The 16,957-nt window shown below is 36.6% G+C and overlaps 1 protein-coding gene across 1 annotated transcript; it reads right to left on the reverse strand.

The window, feature by feature from the left end:
- Nucleotides 1–1,265: 1,265 nt before the first annotated feature.
- LOC120863767 (olfactory receptor 2T1) lies at nucleotides 1,266–2,345 on the reverse strand. Its single transcript, XM_040240334.1, has one exon. The coding sequence runs from the start codon at nucleotides 2,229–2,231 to the stop codon at nucleotides 1,266–1,268; it is 966 nt and encodes a 321-aa protein (XP_040096268.1). The 5' UTR covers nucleotides 2,232–2,345.
- Between the last annotated feature and the right edge of the window lie 14,612 nt (nucleotides 2,346–16,957).

Here is a 16,957-nt window from a genome sequence, read left to right on the forward strand (position 1 = left end):
CTGAAAGATACATATTCCATTAATCCTATTCCTGAAACCCTGCAATTTAGGGCATTAATTGAAATGTTACCCTACTCTGTACCTTCAACTTAATTTTTCTGTTAAACTAAAACTGTTCTTAAAAATAAATCTATTTTTAAAACAGGAAAAAAAATGTTACTCTAAAGAATTCCTTGACCCCTATTTTCCTCATCAGTAAATTAGAACTCATAATAAGTGCTTCATTTATTATGAGGTTGATGAATCTGACAAGACGTTTAAATTGCTAAGTTTTGGACAGATTTACCAATATGATAATAAACAGGAGGAATTTAATAAAGTTGCCATTTTATCCTTGAGTGAATACTTTATAGTCTTATAGGATGTGAACATGATTTGCCACATGCTTTCTTTCTTAATTCCTGGTTCAGTGGGGCTATGGATATGAATGATGAGCTAACTTCTATTATATGACTGACGTGCTTAATCTTGATAAGATAAGATGTCACATGTCTTAATTTGTGACATATTTGAAAAATTCTTTTAGTATCTTTCTAACTTGTACCCCTGTATGTTTCTCCAACATCTTAGAAATGCTTTCAAGAAAGCAGTCTTGTCACGTTGTCTTCTCTGTACAATGTCATTTGCTGTCATCCACCAATTTTAGTTTCTCTTACAAATAGTTCTTGATAATGTGTTGCAAACAAGCAAAAGTTAAATACACTATTTCTATATAAAATTTAAAAATATCACCTAATGATTTTAGCAAGTATAATGGCTTCTTGAGAAAATGTGCTGTGACTTTTCTTATCATCTGACATCTTGGGATGTACAATTAGCTATCCATCTGTCTTCCTAAATGGCTGGGTCAGAGTATTAATATAAACCTAAGGGGGAAAAAAAAAGATTTCTCTTATCTTTAGATGGTGAGCTCTATTTATACACTAGAATCGTGTATGTTTGTAGTGCCATCTTCTCTCTTGTACTCCTTAACATACTTCATGCTATCTAAAATCACATGCAATTTATTTTACCTCCAAAAGGTAAAATTGCTGAGTATGAAATTTTAGTTTATGTTTCTGGGAATCACTGAGCATTTATTTTGAATACATATGAATAGGGCAGGAGGAAAGGAAGATGAAGGAAAGGAGACCAAGAAGACACACTTTTTATAATGATTTTTTCCTGCACATTTGAATCTATCCTCCAGTTTAATCTTTCACTGAGCATGGCCACATTGGTCAAAGAGGCTCCTATTTACCATTTGCATAGGAAGGAGCCAAGTGTCAAAAAGCACCCCCTGACACTCTCTGTGTACCCTTGAACCTTCCCAGTACCCTCTTCATAGCTCCAGTCACATCTTTGTTTCTCAAACTGTAGATGAGTGGATTAAGCATGGGTGTGAGGATGGTGTAGAACACAGAGAAGACTTTGTCTTGTTCTGGCCTGTGGTAAGAGTGTGGCAGCATGTACGTGTACATGGCAGCCCCATAGAACAAGGTCACTACTGTCATGTGAGATGAACAGGTGGCAAATGCCTTCTTTCTCCCTTCCAATGAGCTCATGCGGTGGACTGTGGTCAGGATTTGAGCATAGGAGGCAATCACCACAGAGAAAGGAATCAGCAGCATCAAGACACAACACACATACATCACTGTCTCATAGAGAGCTGTGTCTGCGCAAGCCAATTTCAGGACTGCAGGTGCCTCACAGAAGAAATGGTTAATCTCCCGAGAGTTGCAGAAGGGGAAACTCATGGTTATGGGAGTTAGAAGAAAGCCATCTAAAGAGCCCCCAAACCAGGAACCTGCTATAATCATCCAGCAAACACGGCGGCTCATTAGGATTGGATAGCGGAGTGGGTTACAGATGGCCACATAGCGGTCATAGGCCATGAGACCCAACAGGAAGAACTCAGCTCCCACAAGGGTGAGGTAGAGGAAGTGTTGAGCTGTGCAACCCACAAAGGTGATGGTCGTTTGATCCAGCAGGTAATCTACCAACATCTTGGGCACAATGGTAGAGATGTACATCATGTCAATGAAGGAGAGGTGGCTAAGTAGGAAGTACATGGGGGTGTGGAGGTGTGAATCAGTGCGGATCAGAAATATCATGACCCCGTTGGCCATCAATGCAGTAAAAAAGATAATAGAGATGATGGCAAAAAGCAGGCCTGATGTTTCCTTTCTATTGAACAACCCCATGAACGTAAAGTCTGTAGAGGATGTGTTGTACTCTTCCATTGATCCCATGAGGGCACTGCTGTGACCTAGAATCTTTAAAATAAAACCATGATATTTACAAGGAATTAACACAGCATACAGATTGATTGTTAAAAAGTAGATTTCTAAAAGTTGGAAGAAAACATTTAACATATTTTTCTTCATATTACTTTGCTACTGATACTTAGCAACTAGTCTATTCTAGAAGAGTTGTAAGTAAAATTATTTTAAATCAATAATTCTCTAAATCATTGGACAAGATGACATCAGCAGATGCTATCATATAACATCACATAACAACACTTAAGGATGCACACCATGATATATGGTAGTTTAACAAAACCTGGTCTGTTGCGTATGTGTGTGCATCTCTGTGTGTGAAAATACTACCTTGGATGCTATCCTTATTCAGTGTATCTTTATTGTTACAATTATCAGCACCAAGTTCAAAACATCTCAGGACTGGCTGTTCATAACATGTGTCTGACTTTTACTCACAAATATAAGTAATTTACCATCTGGGCTGCAAGTCAATGTCTATAAGTGTTTTCGTGGTGTCAGTTCATCTATATTGCAGACAAAATTGAATAGAGGAAATAAAGTGGGTAATGGAACTTACTCTCTAACCCAGATGTGAAAGGATCATCCCATCCAAGAGGCATTCACTGTTACAGAATTATTTTTATTTTTTGAAAATTAACCTTTATTTAAGATGATTAATAATTAGTGTTAGGATTATGATTAGTATTAGCAGGTAGCATTAGCAGTTAGGATTCAGCACTGACACAAAAACACATATATTGAACAACTGATCTATTGTTTTTGGAAACTGGAATATCTTTCCCACTAATTTATAATTAAGAAAAATTCACTGACTGTGTTCTATATAACTTCTGGTGATGATAAAGGAAAAATTCCACAACAAAAGTTTTGAAAGTTAAGGTTGAGTTTTCATGTGCTTGAAGTTAAATATGTCAAGGTGAGATACAGTTTATCAACATGTTTGAAAGTTAAATTGATCACATTAGTCTATGTTCCTTCTAAATATACTAAAAATATGAGAATTTGAGCCAATTGCACAGAAAAAATAACACTATTGAGATAATTATAATGGTATTCTGAACAGTTTGTGCCTTGTGCTTCATATCTGTTGACTCATCAAGCTTCACAGTAAACCTTAGACGTGAGAAACTATAAAATCCCCTTTCACTGATGGCAGATTTAAAAGTAATATTCCCACAGTCACACATGATGTTGGTGGCAGGGATTTTTGAACCAAGTAGTCTCAATTCATTCTGTGTTCTTATAGCCCAGAACAACAAATAGACATTATGCTGGCTATCAAGTAAAGTGTGCCCTAAATGTGGATTGTTCAATGTACATAGTTAAATTTTTAACTATAGGTAATCATTAACAGATGGTATCACTGACTCAATGGACATGAGTTAGAGCAGGCTCCATGAGTTGGTGATGGACAGGGAGGCCTGGCGTGCTGCAGTCCATGGGATTGTGAAGACATGACTGAGCAACTGAACTGAACTGAATCATTAATGTGACTAGTGAAAATTAGTCATAATCAAGAGAATATCACCTTAATTATTATAATCTAGACTGCTGATTTTTAAGAAGGTAAACTCTGTTTTTTTCCTTTTTTACTTTATTTTCTTGCTAATTCTAAAATCTTTGGTGCCAGATAGCATATATTTTCCTGACACTGTGTATGATTTTATTGTCATTTCAGCTGGCCATATTTTTCTTTGGCTGTTCAGTTTCCAATTAATGAATACTATTAAACTATGCATCTAAAGGAAAAATTCTGTCCAGTTTATGTAAAAGCCTAAATATTAATAATGTTTTAACTGCTTTCACAACTCCTACATTTCTGTTTTTTTTTTTTTCCTCTTCAACTAAGGCACTATAAACAGAGAGGAAGTTATGTATTGCTTTACAAAATCAAATAGCTCTCTTTGCTCTCCATTCACATTCATTTCTAAATCTTTTAAACATTCTCTGCTGCCATATATTTTTTTTTCCCTACCTGGCCCTATATTTCAAGCAATAACATAGGCAACTCCAAAGACTTCTTCCTTTATCAGGAAACTGGTATTACCTTTTTAATTCCATGTTAAAAAGTCTAAGTTGTTAGAGAACAACCCCATTTGATTAAATTTATTATCTGAAATCTCATTATGGGGTAACATAATGAGGCTATAAGTGAATTTCTTCTGCTCACAGATTATATTACTTTGTTTTGATTTAGTAAAAATGAGAATAATTATAAAATGCCTGAAATGATTCTGTCACTTTATAGAGAATCTTGTTTCTGAAAGGATGTGATAGACATACAGTAAAACAAAATTTGGAATCAAATGAATTGATTTCTCCTAACCATGATGCTTTCTTCATGGATCACAGCCTTGTAGTGGTGAAGGCGCTTGCATACTCAATGAAGCTATGAGCCATGCTGTGCAGGGCCACCTAAGAAGGATGGGTCATAGAGGAGAGTTCTGACAAACAAGTGGTCCACTGGGGTAGGGAATGCAAAAAATTCCAATAGTAGTGTCACAAGAACCTCATCAACAGTATGAAAGGCAAAAAGATATGACACCAGAACATGAGCCTCAAGGTGGAAGGATCACTGGAGAAGAGAGGAAGGCAATTTCTAACAGCTCCAGAAAGAATGAAAAGGCTAGGCCAAAGCAGAAACAGTGCTCAGTTATGAATGTGTCTAGTGGTGAGAGTAAACATCAATACTATAAAAAACAATATTGCATACGAACCTGGAATGTGAGATCCATGAATCAAGGTAAATTTGAAGTGGTCAAGCAGGAGATGGCAAGAGTGAACACTGACATCTTAGGTATCAGTGAACTTTAATGAGCTGGGAGAATTTAACTTACATGACCAATATATCTACTGCTGTGGGCAAGAATCCCTTATAAGAAATGGAGTAGCCATCATAATCAACAAAAGAGACAGTATGGTACTGGCACAAAGACAGGAATATAGACCAATGGAACAAAATAGAAAGCCCAGAGATAAATCCACACACATATGGACACCTTATCTTTGACAAAGGAGGCAAGAATATACAATGGAGTAAAGACAATCTCTTTAACAAGTGGTGCTGGGAAAACTGGTCAACCATTTGTAAAAGAATGAAACTAGATCACTTTCTAACACCATACACAAAAATAAATTCAAAATGGATTAAAGATCTAAATGTAAGACCAGAAACTATAAAACTCCTAGAGGAGAACATAGGCAAAACACTCTCCGACATAAATCACAGCAGGATCCTCTATGATCCACCTCCCAGAATTCTGGAAATAAAAGCAAAAATAAACAAATGGCATCTAATTAAAATTAAAAGCTTCTGCACAACAAAGGAAAATATAAGCAAGGTGAAAAGACAGCCTTCCGAATGGGAGAAAATAATAGCAAATGAAACAACTGACAAACAACTAATCTCAAAAATATACAAGCAACTCCTGCAGCTCAATTCCAGAAAAATAAATGACCCAATCAAAAAATGGGCCAAAGAACTAAATAGACATTTCTCCAAAGAAGACATACAGATGGCTAACAAACACATGAAAAGATGCTCAACATCACTCATTATTAGAGAAATGCAAATCAAAACCACAATGAGGAACCACTTCACACCAACCAGAATGTCTGCGATCCAAAAATCTGCAAGCAATAAATGCTGGAGAGGGTGTGGAGAAAAGGGAACCCTCCTACACTGTTGGGAATGCAAACTAGTACAGCCACTATGGAGAACAGTGTGGAGATTCCTTAAAAAATTGCACATAGAACTGCCTTATGACCCAGCAATCCCACTGCTGGGCATACACACCGAGGAAACCAGAATTGAAAGAGACACTTGTACCCTACTGTTCATTGCAGCACTGTTTATAATAGCCAGGACATGGAAACAACCTAGATGTCCATCAGCAGATGAATGGATAAGAAAGTTGTGGTACATATATGCAATGGAGTATTACTCAGCCGTTAAAAAGAATACATTTGAATCAGTTCTAATGAGATGGATGAAACTGGAGCCGATTATACAGAGTGAAGTAAGCCAGAAAGAAAAACACCAATACAGTATACTAACACATATATATGGAATTTAGAAAGATGGCAATGATGACCCTGTATGCAGGACAGCAAAAAAGACACAGATGTGTATAGCGGACTTTTGGACTCTGAGGGAGAGGGAGAGGGTGAGATGATTTGGCAGAATGGCAATGAAACATGTATAATATCATGTAAGAATCGAATCGCCAGTCTATGTCCAATGCAGGATACGGCATGCTTGGGGCTGGTACACGGGGATGACCCAGAGGATATTGTGGGGAGGAGGGTGGGAGGGGGGTTCAGGTTTAGGAACGCATGTACACCCGTGGTGGATTCATGTCAATGTATGGCAAAACCAATACAGAATTGTAAAGTAAAATAAAGTTAAAAAAAAAACTTTCAGTAAACCAAATTGCAAACAGGAAAAAAAAAAAAAAAGAAATGGAGTAGCCATCATAATTAACAAAAGTCTAAAATGCAGTACTTGGGGGCAATCTCAAAAATGACAGAATGATTTTGGTTTGTTTCCAAGACAAACCAGTCAACATCACAGTAATCTAAGTCTATGCCCCAACCACTGATGTTGAAGAAGCTGAAGCTGAACAGTTCTATTAAGGCCTACAAGATCTTTTAGAATGAACACAAAAAAGATGTTGTTTCACCATAGGGGACTGGAAGGCAAAAAGGAAGTCAAAAGATACCTGGAGTAACAGGCAAGTTTGGCCTTGGAGTACAGAATGAAGCAGGACAAAGGCTAATGGAGTTTTGTCAAGAGCAAACTTGACAAAATAAAGCACACATAGCAAACATCATTTTCCAAGAGCACAAGAGATGTTCCAACACCACAAGAGATGATTCTACACATGGACATCACCAATTTGTCAATATCAACATGAGATTGATTATATTCTTTGCAGCCAGTGATGGAGAAGCTCTATGTAGTCAGCAAAAACAAGACCTTGAGGTGTCTGTTGCTCAGATCGTGAGCTCCTTATTGCAAATTTCAGGCTTACATTGAAGAAGGTAGGGAAAATCACTAGGCTTTTCGAATATGACCTAAATAAAATTCCTTATGATTATGCAGTAGATGTGACAAAAGGATTCAAGGGATTAGATCTGGTAGACAGAGTGCCAGAAGAACCATGGATATGGAGGTTCATAACATTGCACAGGAGGCAGTAACCAAAATCATCCTACAGAAAAAGAAATGTAAGAAGGCAAAGTGGTTGTCTGAGGAGGTCTTAAAAAAACAACTGAGTAAAGAAGAGATTTGAAAGTCAAAGGAGAAAGGGAAAGATATATACAACTGAATACAGAATTCCAGAGAAAAGGAAGGAGAGATAAGAAGACTTTCTTCAATGAACAATACAAAGGATTAGAGGAAAACAATAGAATGAGAATGACTAGAGCTCTTTTCAAGAAAATTGGAGATATCAGTGGAACATCTCATGCAAGGATGGGCATGATAAAGTACAGAGATTGTAAGGACCTAACAGAGGTAGAAGAGATTAAGAAGTGGTAGCCAGAATACATAAAAGAACTATAAAAGAAAAGGACTTAAAGACTAGGATAACCACGATAGTGTGGTCACTCACCTAGAGCCAGATATCCTGGAGTTTGAAGTCAAGAAGGACTTAAGAAGCATTACTACCAACAAAGCTAGTGGAGGTGATGTAATTCCAGCAAAGCTATTTCAAATCCTAAAAGGTGATACAATTAAAGTGCTGCACTCAATATGCCAGTAAATTTGGAAAACTCAGAAGTGGCCAGAGGACTGTAAAAGGTCAGTTTTCATTCCAAACCTAAAGAAGGGCAGTGCCAAAGAATGTTCAAGTTACTGCACAATTGCACTCATTTCATATGCTAGCAAGTTAATTCTCAAAATCCTTCAAGCTAGGCTTCAGTAGTATATGAACCAAGAACTACCAGATGTGCAAGGTAGACTTAAAAGACAAAGGAATCAGAGATCAAATTGCCAACATCCACTGGATCAAAAAAAAAAAAAAAAAGCAAAAGAATTCCAGAAAAATATCTGCTTCATTGACTATGCTAAAGTCTTTGATGGTGTGGATAACAACAAACTGTGGAAAGTTTGTAAAGGGAATACCAGACCGTTTTACATACCTCCTGAGAAACTTGCATGCAGGTCAAGAAGTAACACTTAGAACCAAACATGTAACAATGAACTAGTTCAGTATTGGGAAAGGAGTATGTCACGGCTGTATGTTATCATCCTGCTTATTTAACTTATATGCAGAGTACATCATATGAAATGCTGGATTGAATGAAACTCAAGCTGGAAGCAAGAAAGACAGAAGAAATATCAAAAACCTCAGATATGGAGATGATACCACCCTTATGGCAGAAAGGGAAGAGGAACTCAAGAGCCTTTTGATTAAGGTGAAAGAGGGAAGTGAAAAAGCTGGCTTAAAACTCAATATTCAAATAACTAAGATCATGGCATTTGTTCCCATCACTTCAGGGAAAATAGATGGGGAAACCATGGAAACAGTGACACACTTTATTTTCTTGGGCTCCAAAATCACTAGGGATGGTGACTGCAACCATGAAGTTAAAAAGACACTTGCTCCTTGGAAGGAAAGCTATGAGAAACCTAGACAGTGTATTAAAAACCAGAGACATCACTTTGCTGACAAACATCCATATAGTCAAAGCTAGGTTTTTCCAGTAGTCATGTACAGATGTGAGTTGAACCATAAAGAAAGCTGAACACTGCAAAATTGATGCTTTCAAACCATAGTGTTGGAGAAGACTCTTGAGAGTCCCTTGGACTGCAAAGAGATCAAATCAATAAATCCTAAAGGAAATCAGCCCTGAATATTCATTGGAAGGACTGATGCTGAAGCTGAAACTCCAATACTCTGGGGAACTGATGAGAAGAACTCATTGCAAAAGCCCCTGATGCTGGGAAAGGTTGAAGGCAGGAGGAGAAAGGGACGGCAGAGGATGAGATGGTTGTACGGTATCATCAACTCAATGGACATGGGTCTCAGCAAACTCTGGAAGATAGTGAAGGACAGGGAAGCCTGAGTGCTATAGTTCACAAGGTTGTGAAGAATCAGACATGCCTGAACAACTGAACAAGAACAAAGGTTATGCTGAAAATTCTTCAAGCTAAGCCTCAGTAGTATGTGAATAGAAAACTTGCAGATGTACAAGTTGGGTTTAGAAAGGTAGAGGAACCAGAGATTGAATTGCCAACATCCATTGGATTATAGGAAAAGCAAGGGGATTCCAGGAAAACATTTACTTTTGCTTCATTGATTATGTTAAAGTCTTTGACTGTGTGGATTACAAGGAACTGGAAAATTCTTAAGGAGATGTGGATATCAGACCACCTTATCTTCTCCTGAGAAGCCTGAACACAGGTCAAAAAGCAACAATTGGAACCTTACATGGAACAATTAACTGGGACAGGAGTTCAAAATTGGGAAAAGAGTATGTCAAGGCTATATATTGTTACCCTGTTTATTCAACTTTTATACAGAGCATATCATGTGAAATGCAGGACTGGATGAATCACAAGCTGGAATGAAGATTGCTGGGAGAAATTTCAACAATCTCAGATATACAACTGATACCACTCTAATGGCATAAAATGAAGAGGAACTAAAAAGCCTCTAGATAAGGTTGAAAGAGGAGAGTGAAAAAGGTGGGTTAAAACTGAACATTTAAAATACTAAGATCATGTCTTCTAGTCCATTACTTCATGGCAAATAAAAGGGGAAAAGTTAGAGTTAGGGACAAAGTTTATTTTCTTGGGTTCCAAAATCACTGCAGATTGACTGCAGCCATGAAACTAAAAGATGCTTGTTCCTTGAAAGGAAAGCTATGACAAACCTGAAAGTATTTTTAAAAGCACAGACCTCAGTGCACCAGCCCTAAGCATCCAGTATCATGCATCGAACCCAGAGGGATGGTAAGGGGAGGGAGGAGGGAGGCGGGTTCGGGATGGGGAACATGTGTATACCTGTGGCGGATTCATGTTGATGTATGCCAAAATCAATACAATATTGTAAAGTAATTAACCTCCAATTAAAATAAATAAATTTATATTAAAAAATAAAAAAAATAAAAATAAGAAAATAAAAACAAACAAACAAACAAAAAACACAAAAAATAAAAACAAGCAAACAAAAAAAAGCACAGACCTCACTTTGCACACAAAAGTTCATATAGTCAAAGCTATGGTTTTCCAGGAGTCATGTATGTATCTGAGAGTTGGACCATAAAGAAGGCTAAGTGCCAATGAATTGATGCTTTCCAAATATGGTGCTGAAGAAGATTCTTGAGAGTCCCTTAAACTGCAAGGAGGGCAAATAATACTAAAGGAAATCAACCTTGAATATTCATTGGAAGGATTTATGCTGAAGATGAAGCTCCAATACTTTGACTACCTTATGGGAAAAGCTGACTCATTGGAAAAGACTGATGCTGGGAAAGATTGAAAGGTAAAAAAAAAAAAAGACGGTGGAGAGGATGAGATGGTTAGATAATATCACTGAGTCAGATGGCATGAATTTGAGCAAAGTCTGGGAGATAGTGAAGTACAGGGAAGCCTGAAATGCTGCAGTCCATGGGGTTCCAAAGAGTTAGAGAGGACTTAGCAAATGAACAGCAGCATCAACCCATGACAGAAATTAATTTTGTGTATCTGGTTCTGTCCCTACATTGTCTAATCTTTGCTTTTCATTTGTAGTAAATTTAGATGACAACATTGAAGATTACCCTATGGATAAAATAAGAAATCCATTGTTCAGTTCCTAAGTTGTGTCCCACTCTTTGTGATACCATGGATGGCAGCATGCCAGGCTTCCCTGACCTTCACTTCTCCCAAAATTTGCTCAAACTCATGTCCATTAAATTGGTGATGCTATCCAACCATCTCATCTTCTGTTGCCCTCTTCTCCTCCTGCTCTCAATTATAGGTGAAAATATTTTATACAATTACAAAGTAAAAAATTAATGCTATACACATATATCTTATTTTAAAATAATTGGTAAATGTGTAAAACTCCCTAACTTTTCTTTAAGCTATCTACACATAGATCTAAAATCTATGAATTTGAATTGTAAATACCTTTTGAATGTCAAATCTAAGAACTCTGGCACTCTGGGTGAGAATAATTCAGCATTTAGAGTCTGTAATTTTTCCTCAGATATCTCTTAGTTGAAGGAAATACTCTGTTGTATATTCTCAGAAAAGTATGTGCATCACACTGATGAGAACCTAATAATTTTGAGGATATTTATGCTCAACCTGCAAATTATGATATCATAACAAAGAAAAGTTATTGAGCAAAACTGGCAAGTTAAATTATCTTTAAGACTTACTTAAATTCTTTTTTATTATACTTACCATCCATTAAGTGAAAGTGATGCATTTATTACATCCAGAGACAATTGCTACTGGTAGCTTCTATTTTTTCGGGGTGTAGACATTTGGTTGAATTAGGATGGTTGCAAATCACTTTTTCCTACCTAGTTTAAGTTAGGATGCAATTCCATCCTCGGACTGGAATGATCACCTAGCCTGTCCCTTAAATCAAGTGACATTGGTATCTCAACATTGTAAATTACAGCCCTCTGCTTATATGCGACCACTGATGAACTTTCTACCAAATCAAACAGCATACTCCACGGTCCTTCAGGGCAACAGCCCCTTTGCTAGGAAATTCTATGTTCACTTGAATTAAAAGCTGTTCATAAATCCTCCTGCTTTGTCCTCTAGATCCACTGGGAGGCAATTTCTTTACTTTGTAACATTCAGCCATTCATAATGTGAACAAGACTTTAGAGTCAGAAAAGATAGACTGAAAAAGAACATGATTAGAAAGTGGAAAAACACCCTTCTTTGTGCCAGTTTATGCTTTCCAATAATTATGTGCATTAATTTATATATTTCTTGCCAAAGTACTCCTTTCCTGTATTCATTTGGGATGATCTTTGGCAATATCTGTTTTAAAATTCAGTATCTCAATTTCAAGACATTACTCTAGGAACTATATGTAATCTTATTCTGTATTTTCCAAGTCTCCTGTAAATGTGTTATCATACTCTAGAAATATAAAACAATTAATTTCCTTAAATGGTAAGGAAAAAAAAAAAGACATTATTCTAGGATTGAATTTTCCAGAACCAAATACCCTGGAAATATTTTTGTTTGCTTGTTTTTATATCTGGTTTATATCTGTGCTCTGTAAACTATGATTCTGTGCAAGTTTTTCATTTAGCCCTTCACATAGTTCTTTCCCTGTCTCATCTAATTTATAAGGCTAAATTTTACTTAAACTATTAAATTTACTTAAAAAGGAGAGTAAAGATTTTGCTAAGGTTAAACACAGAGATAGATAAATAGTTTATAAAAAGATAATTCTTTGCACAGTTCCACTTAATAGTATTCCCAAACCTATGCTTTGTAATGCATATTCTAGATCACTCCCAGAAAGAAAGTGAAGTAAGTAATCTTCTTAATGTACTTGCAGTTGGGATGGAGGGCCCCCATTGAGCTTGTAACCTGAGATTTGCAGTTCCTAAGTTGTAGATAACCATGCCTTTATATCTCAAGATTCAGCTTGCATAAATTTTGTTTATATCATGCAATGAGAATCTATTCAGTCAAACTCCTAAGATATGCTATGGAAACTCAGTCATTTCCTTATTCACCAGATATTTAACATGCCATTGAGAAAAACTAGGCTACGTGCTCATCAGAGTTTGACTTGTCATCTGTTATCTTACTGCACAATTTCAAAAGACCTGAATTTTCATTAAGATAATAGGTAGAGAGAAATGTACAAAGTCATTTTAAATATTGCAGAAGCTTCTAGATGATTCATTAGATTACTTAATTTAATCAAGGATTTCTTGTTGTTTAGATAAAACCTTGAACCTCTAAATCCAATTATTTACTTTAAAAAAGTCATAAAGTGATTCATTTTTCCTTGATTCATCCCTCCTTGTTTAACCTCATCAACTCACATTTCTCAAATCTTTTCTCAAGAATTTAATCTGAATGCTACCTATTAAAAGCAGCATGTTACATGTCTCCTGGTATGCTTAATGGAATTAAACACACTTCATTGATATAAAAAGATCACCAAAATGTTTAATATTATCATAAACTTTGTTCTAACTGTATAAAAATATCTCTGTCACTTACGTAGAGCTGAATCCTCTCCAGACAGTCATTCAGGGTAGGGGAGGTCCTTCAAAGGTGGAGTATATGAGTGAGTTCTTGGTCACTAAGCCATCAAATGTGGAGATAGTCATACAAAATTTAGTAAAATCAAAATTCAGCAAGCTACAAGAACTTTAAATAACCCAAAGAGATAAGGAACAAAGAGATTTTTCATAAACTAGAAGATATATGTGACTAGAAAAGAAGATAAGTATATCTAGCAGATTTAATTTTTCTCCAGCTTATATTGAGAAGGGAAAAAAAAAAAAAAAACAAACACTAAGAGATTCATAGTCATGAGTATCCATAACAGGAAAGATTTCAAGTTCTGACTTATGTGCCCAGGTTTCCTCTGCATATTACCCATGAAGATCCAAAACACAGAGATTTAGGTTTATGAGCTTGAATTTACTGAATTGTAAATTCAGTAAACTAGAGATATCCTTAGCAACTGATGATGGAGTTAGCTCAAAAAGAGACATGCAGCAAGTTATTAAGAGAAATTTTGTAATATAAATTGGCAAAAGGAATTTTAAAAAATGCCGCCTTAAAAATCTTTGAAATATTTTTTCATTGCCAGAACAGATTGCACAAATCCTCCAGCTTTCTAGACATGTGTGTTAATGCTTAACATATTTTAACAAAAAATTTTAGAAACCTATGAGGGACACTTGTGAAAAACTGAAAAGGCAGAAAGAAAGTTGCAAACCATTAAAGAATCCTGAACTGTCTCTTGGTTTTCCATGTTTAGGTTTCCTGGAGCAACAGGAAGTGCTCAGAAGTAAGAAGAGGCAAGAGTTTATATAGTTTTCTGAGAAGGCAATGAAGTGAAGTTTTCTTGTAAAGATCAAGTCTCTTCCCTGTGGACTTTGAAGACTGTAATGAAACAGATTTGGCACAGCTAATGAGTAGTGTATTTTGGGGATGAATGTCACATGGACTTTGAGAAAACTGTTTCCACTGCTGGGCTCCAAAGTGCAAGACTGTGAGTTCTCTATTCATCAGAAATTTCCTTTGGCAGCTATTCCTCCCAGTGAAATGTGGGAACTAATTTGAAGAGACATAAAAATGATAGAAGGTAGGTAAACTATTATTTATTTTAGCACTTTATAGGTAGTCCAATCAATTAGTGCAGTCACTCAGTCTTGTCTTACTCTTTATGACCCCATGGACTGCAGCACACCAGGCTTCCCTGTCTTTCACCATCTCTTGGAGCATGCTCAGACTCATGTCCATTGAGTTCGTGATGCCATCCAACCATCTCATCCTCTGTTATCCCCTTCTCTTCCTGTGTTCAATCTTTCCCAGCATCAGTGTCTTTGCCAGTGAGTCAGTTCTTCACATCAGGTGGCCAAAGTATTGGCGCTTCAGCTTCAGCATCAGTCCTTCCGATGAATATTCAGGACTGATTTCCTATAGGATTGACTGGTTTGATCTCCTTGCAGTCCAACGTGCTCTTGAGAGTCTTCTCCAATGCCACAGTTGAAAAGCATCAATTCTTTGGTGCTCAGCTTTCTTTATGGTCCAACTCTCACATCCATACATGATTACTGGAAAAAGGATACTTTTGAATATATGGACCTTTGTTAGTAGTCTAACAATAATTATTTTTTGTGAGGTTTGAGTACTGGATACATATACTTGAGGAAATGTGAAAAATTTCTGAAAATGAAAAATGAAAAATACTCATGATAGTACCAAAGCATTTCATATAGATAGCTATTCATATAAAATTAAATTTGTATTTTACACACACACACACACTCACATGCATATTGAAGTAGGAAATGGCAACCCATTACAGTGTTCTTATCTGGAAAATTCCATGGACAGAGAAGCCTGGCAGGCTACAGTCAATGAGTTTTCAAAGAGTTGGACGTGACTGAGCAGCACCAGCATCATAAACACATATGCATATGTGGAAAGTATATATATATATTTGTATATACATACATATACACATTATATATAATTTACACACACAAGTAGGTGTGTGTTTACATATGATTTGATAATTTTCATTATTCAAAACAATTTCTTAAAAAGTGTTCTTAGTGAGAAATATTCTTCCAAATGTAGCATTCATTATCTGCATTGTGTCCTACTTCATCCAAAAGTGTCTAAAAGTGAAGTCACTCAGTCTTTTCTGACTCTTTGCGACCCCATGGACTGCAGCTTACCAGGCTCCTCTGTCCATGGGATTTCCAGGCAAGAATACTGGAGTGGGTTGCCATTTCCTTCTCCAGCGGATCTTCTCAACACAGGGATCAAACCCAGGTCTCCTCCATTGTAGGTAGACACTTTTACCATCTGAGCCACCAGGGAAGTCTAGTCCTACCTCATAAATATTCTCAATTTTATTTAATCAGCACTGCATTTTCATGCACATATTTAATTGTAGTGTTAATAACTCATGTGATGATAAACATTGTCTTTAAAATAAATCTTGTTTTGAGTTTTATTGAAAATTTTGAAGGCTTCATATCCACATTTTAACATTGAAATATATATATATATTTATTTATTTTATTAATACAATTTTTAGAGGTCAGAGGATAACTCCAGGCCATAATCAGTCTTGCTTCTACCGGAAACCTTCACTTGGAGATCTGTCTTGGCTAGGGTGTGCATCCGCACCCCGGGGGAGGGTACTGACACAAGTTAACATGGGAGGGACAAAGCAAGGTGATTGTCCTGAAGAAAGATGAAGACTCAGGAAATTGCTCTTTTATAAAGAATTTAAACTTCCCACAGGCGTGAATCTGTCTCTGAGTCCACCCATACAAATTTCTGCAAGTACTTTTCAGTAATTTTTTTGCTTTACTCTTTACTTCCTGCATATCACCAGACGGTCAACACCGAAATCAGATTGATTATATTCTTTGCAGCCAAAGATGGAGAAGCTCTATACAGTCAACAAAATCAAGACCAGGAGCTGACTGTGGCTCAGATCATGAACTCCTTATTGCCAAATTCAGACTTAAATTGAAAAAAGTGGGGAAAACCACTAGACCATTCAGGTATGACCTAAATCAAATCCCTTATGACTATACAGTGGAAGTGAGAACAGACATGATAAACAGAGTGCCTGATGAACTATAGACAGAGGTTCGTGACATTGTACAGGAGACAGGAATCAAGACCATCCCCAAGAAAAAGAAAAGCCAAAAAGCAAAATGACTGTCTGAGGAGGCCTTACAAATAGCTGTGAAAAGAAGAGAGGCAAAAAGCAAAAGAAAAAAGGAACGATATACCCGTTTGAATGCAGAGTCCCAAGAATAGCAAGGAAAGATAAGAAAGCCTTCCTCAGGGATCAATGCAAAGAAATAGAGGAAAGCAATAAAATGGGAAAGACTAGAGATCTCTTCAAGAAAATTAGAGATACCAAGGGAACATTTCATGCAGAGATGGGCTCAATAAAGGATAGAAATGGTATGGACCTAACAGAAGCAGAATATATTAAAAGAGGTGG

Source organism: Oryx dammah, unplaced genomic scaffold, assembly GCF_014754425.2.
Source record: "Oryx dammah isolate SB20612 unplaced genomic scaffold, SCBI_Odam_1.1 HiC_scaffold_5, whole genome shotgun sequence".
Taxonomy (NCBI): domain Eukaryota; kingdom Metazoa; phylum Chordata; class Mammalia; order Artiodactyla; family Bovidae; genus Oryx; species Oryx dammah.

What these genes read in the sequence shown, in the direction of transcription:
- LOC120863767 (XM_040240334.1), bottom strand. Translation starts at nt 2,231, where the DNA reads ATGGGATCAATGGAAGAGTACAACACATCCTCTACAGACTTTACGTTC.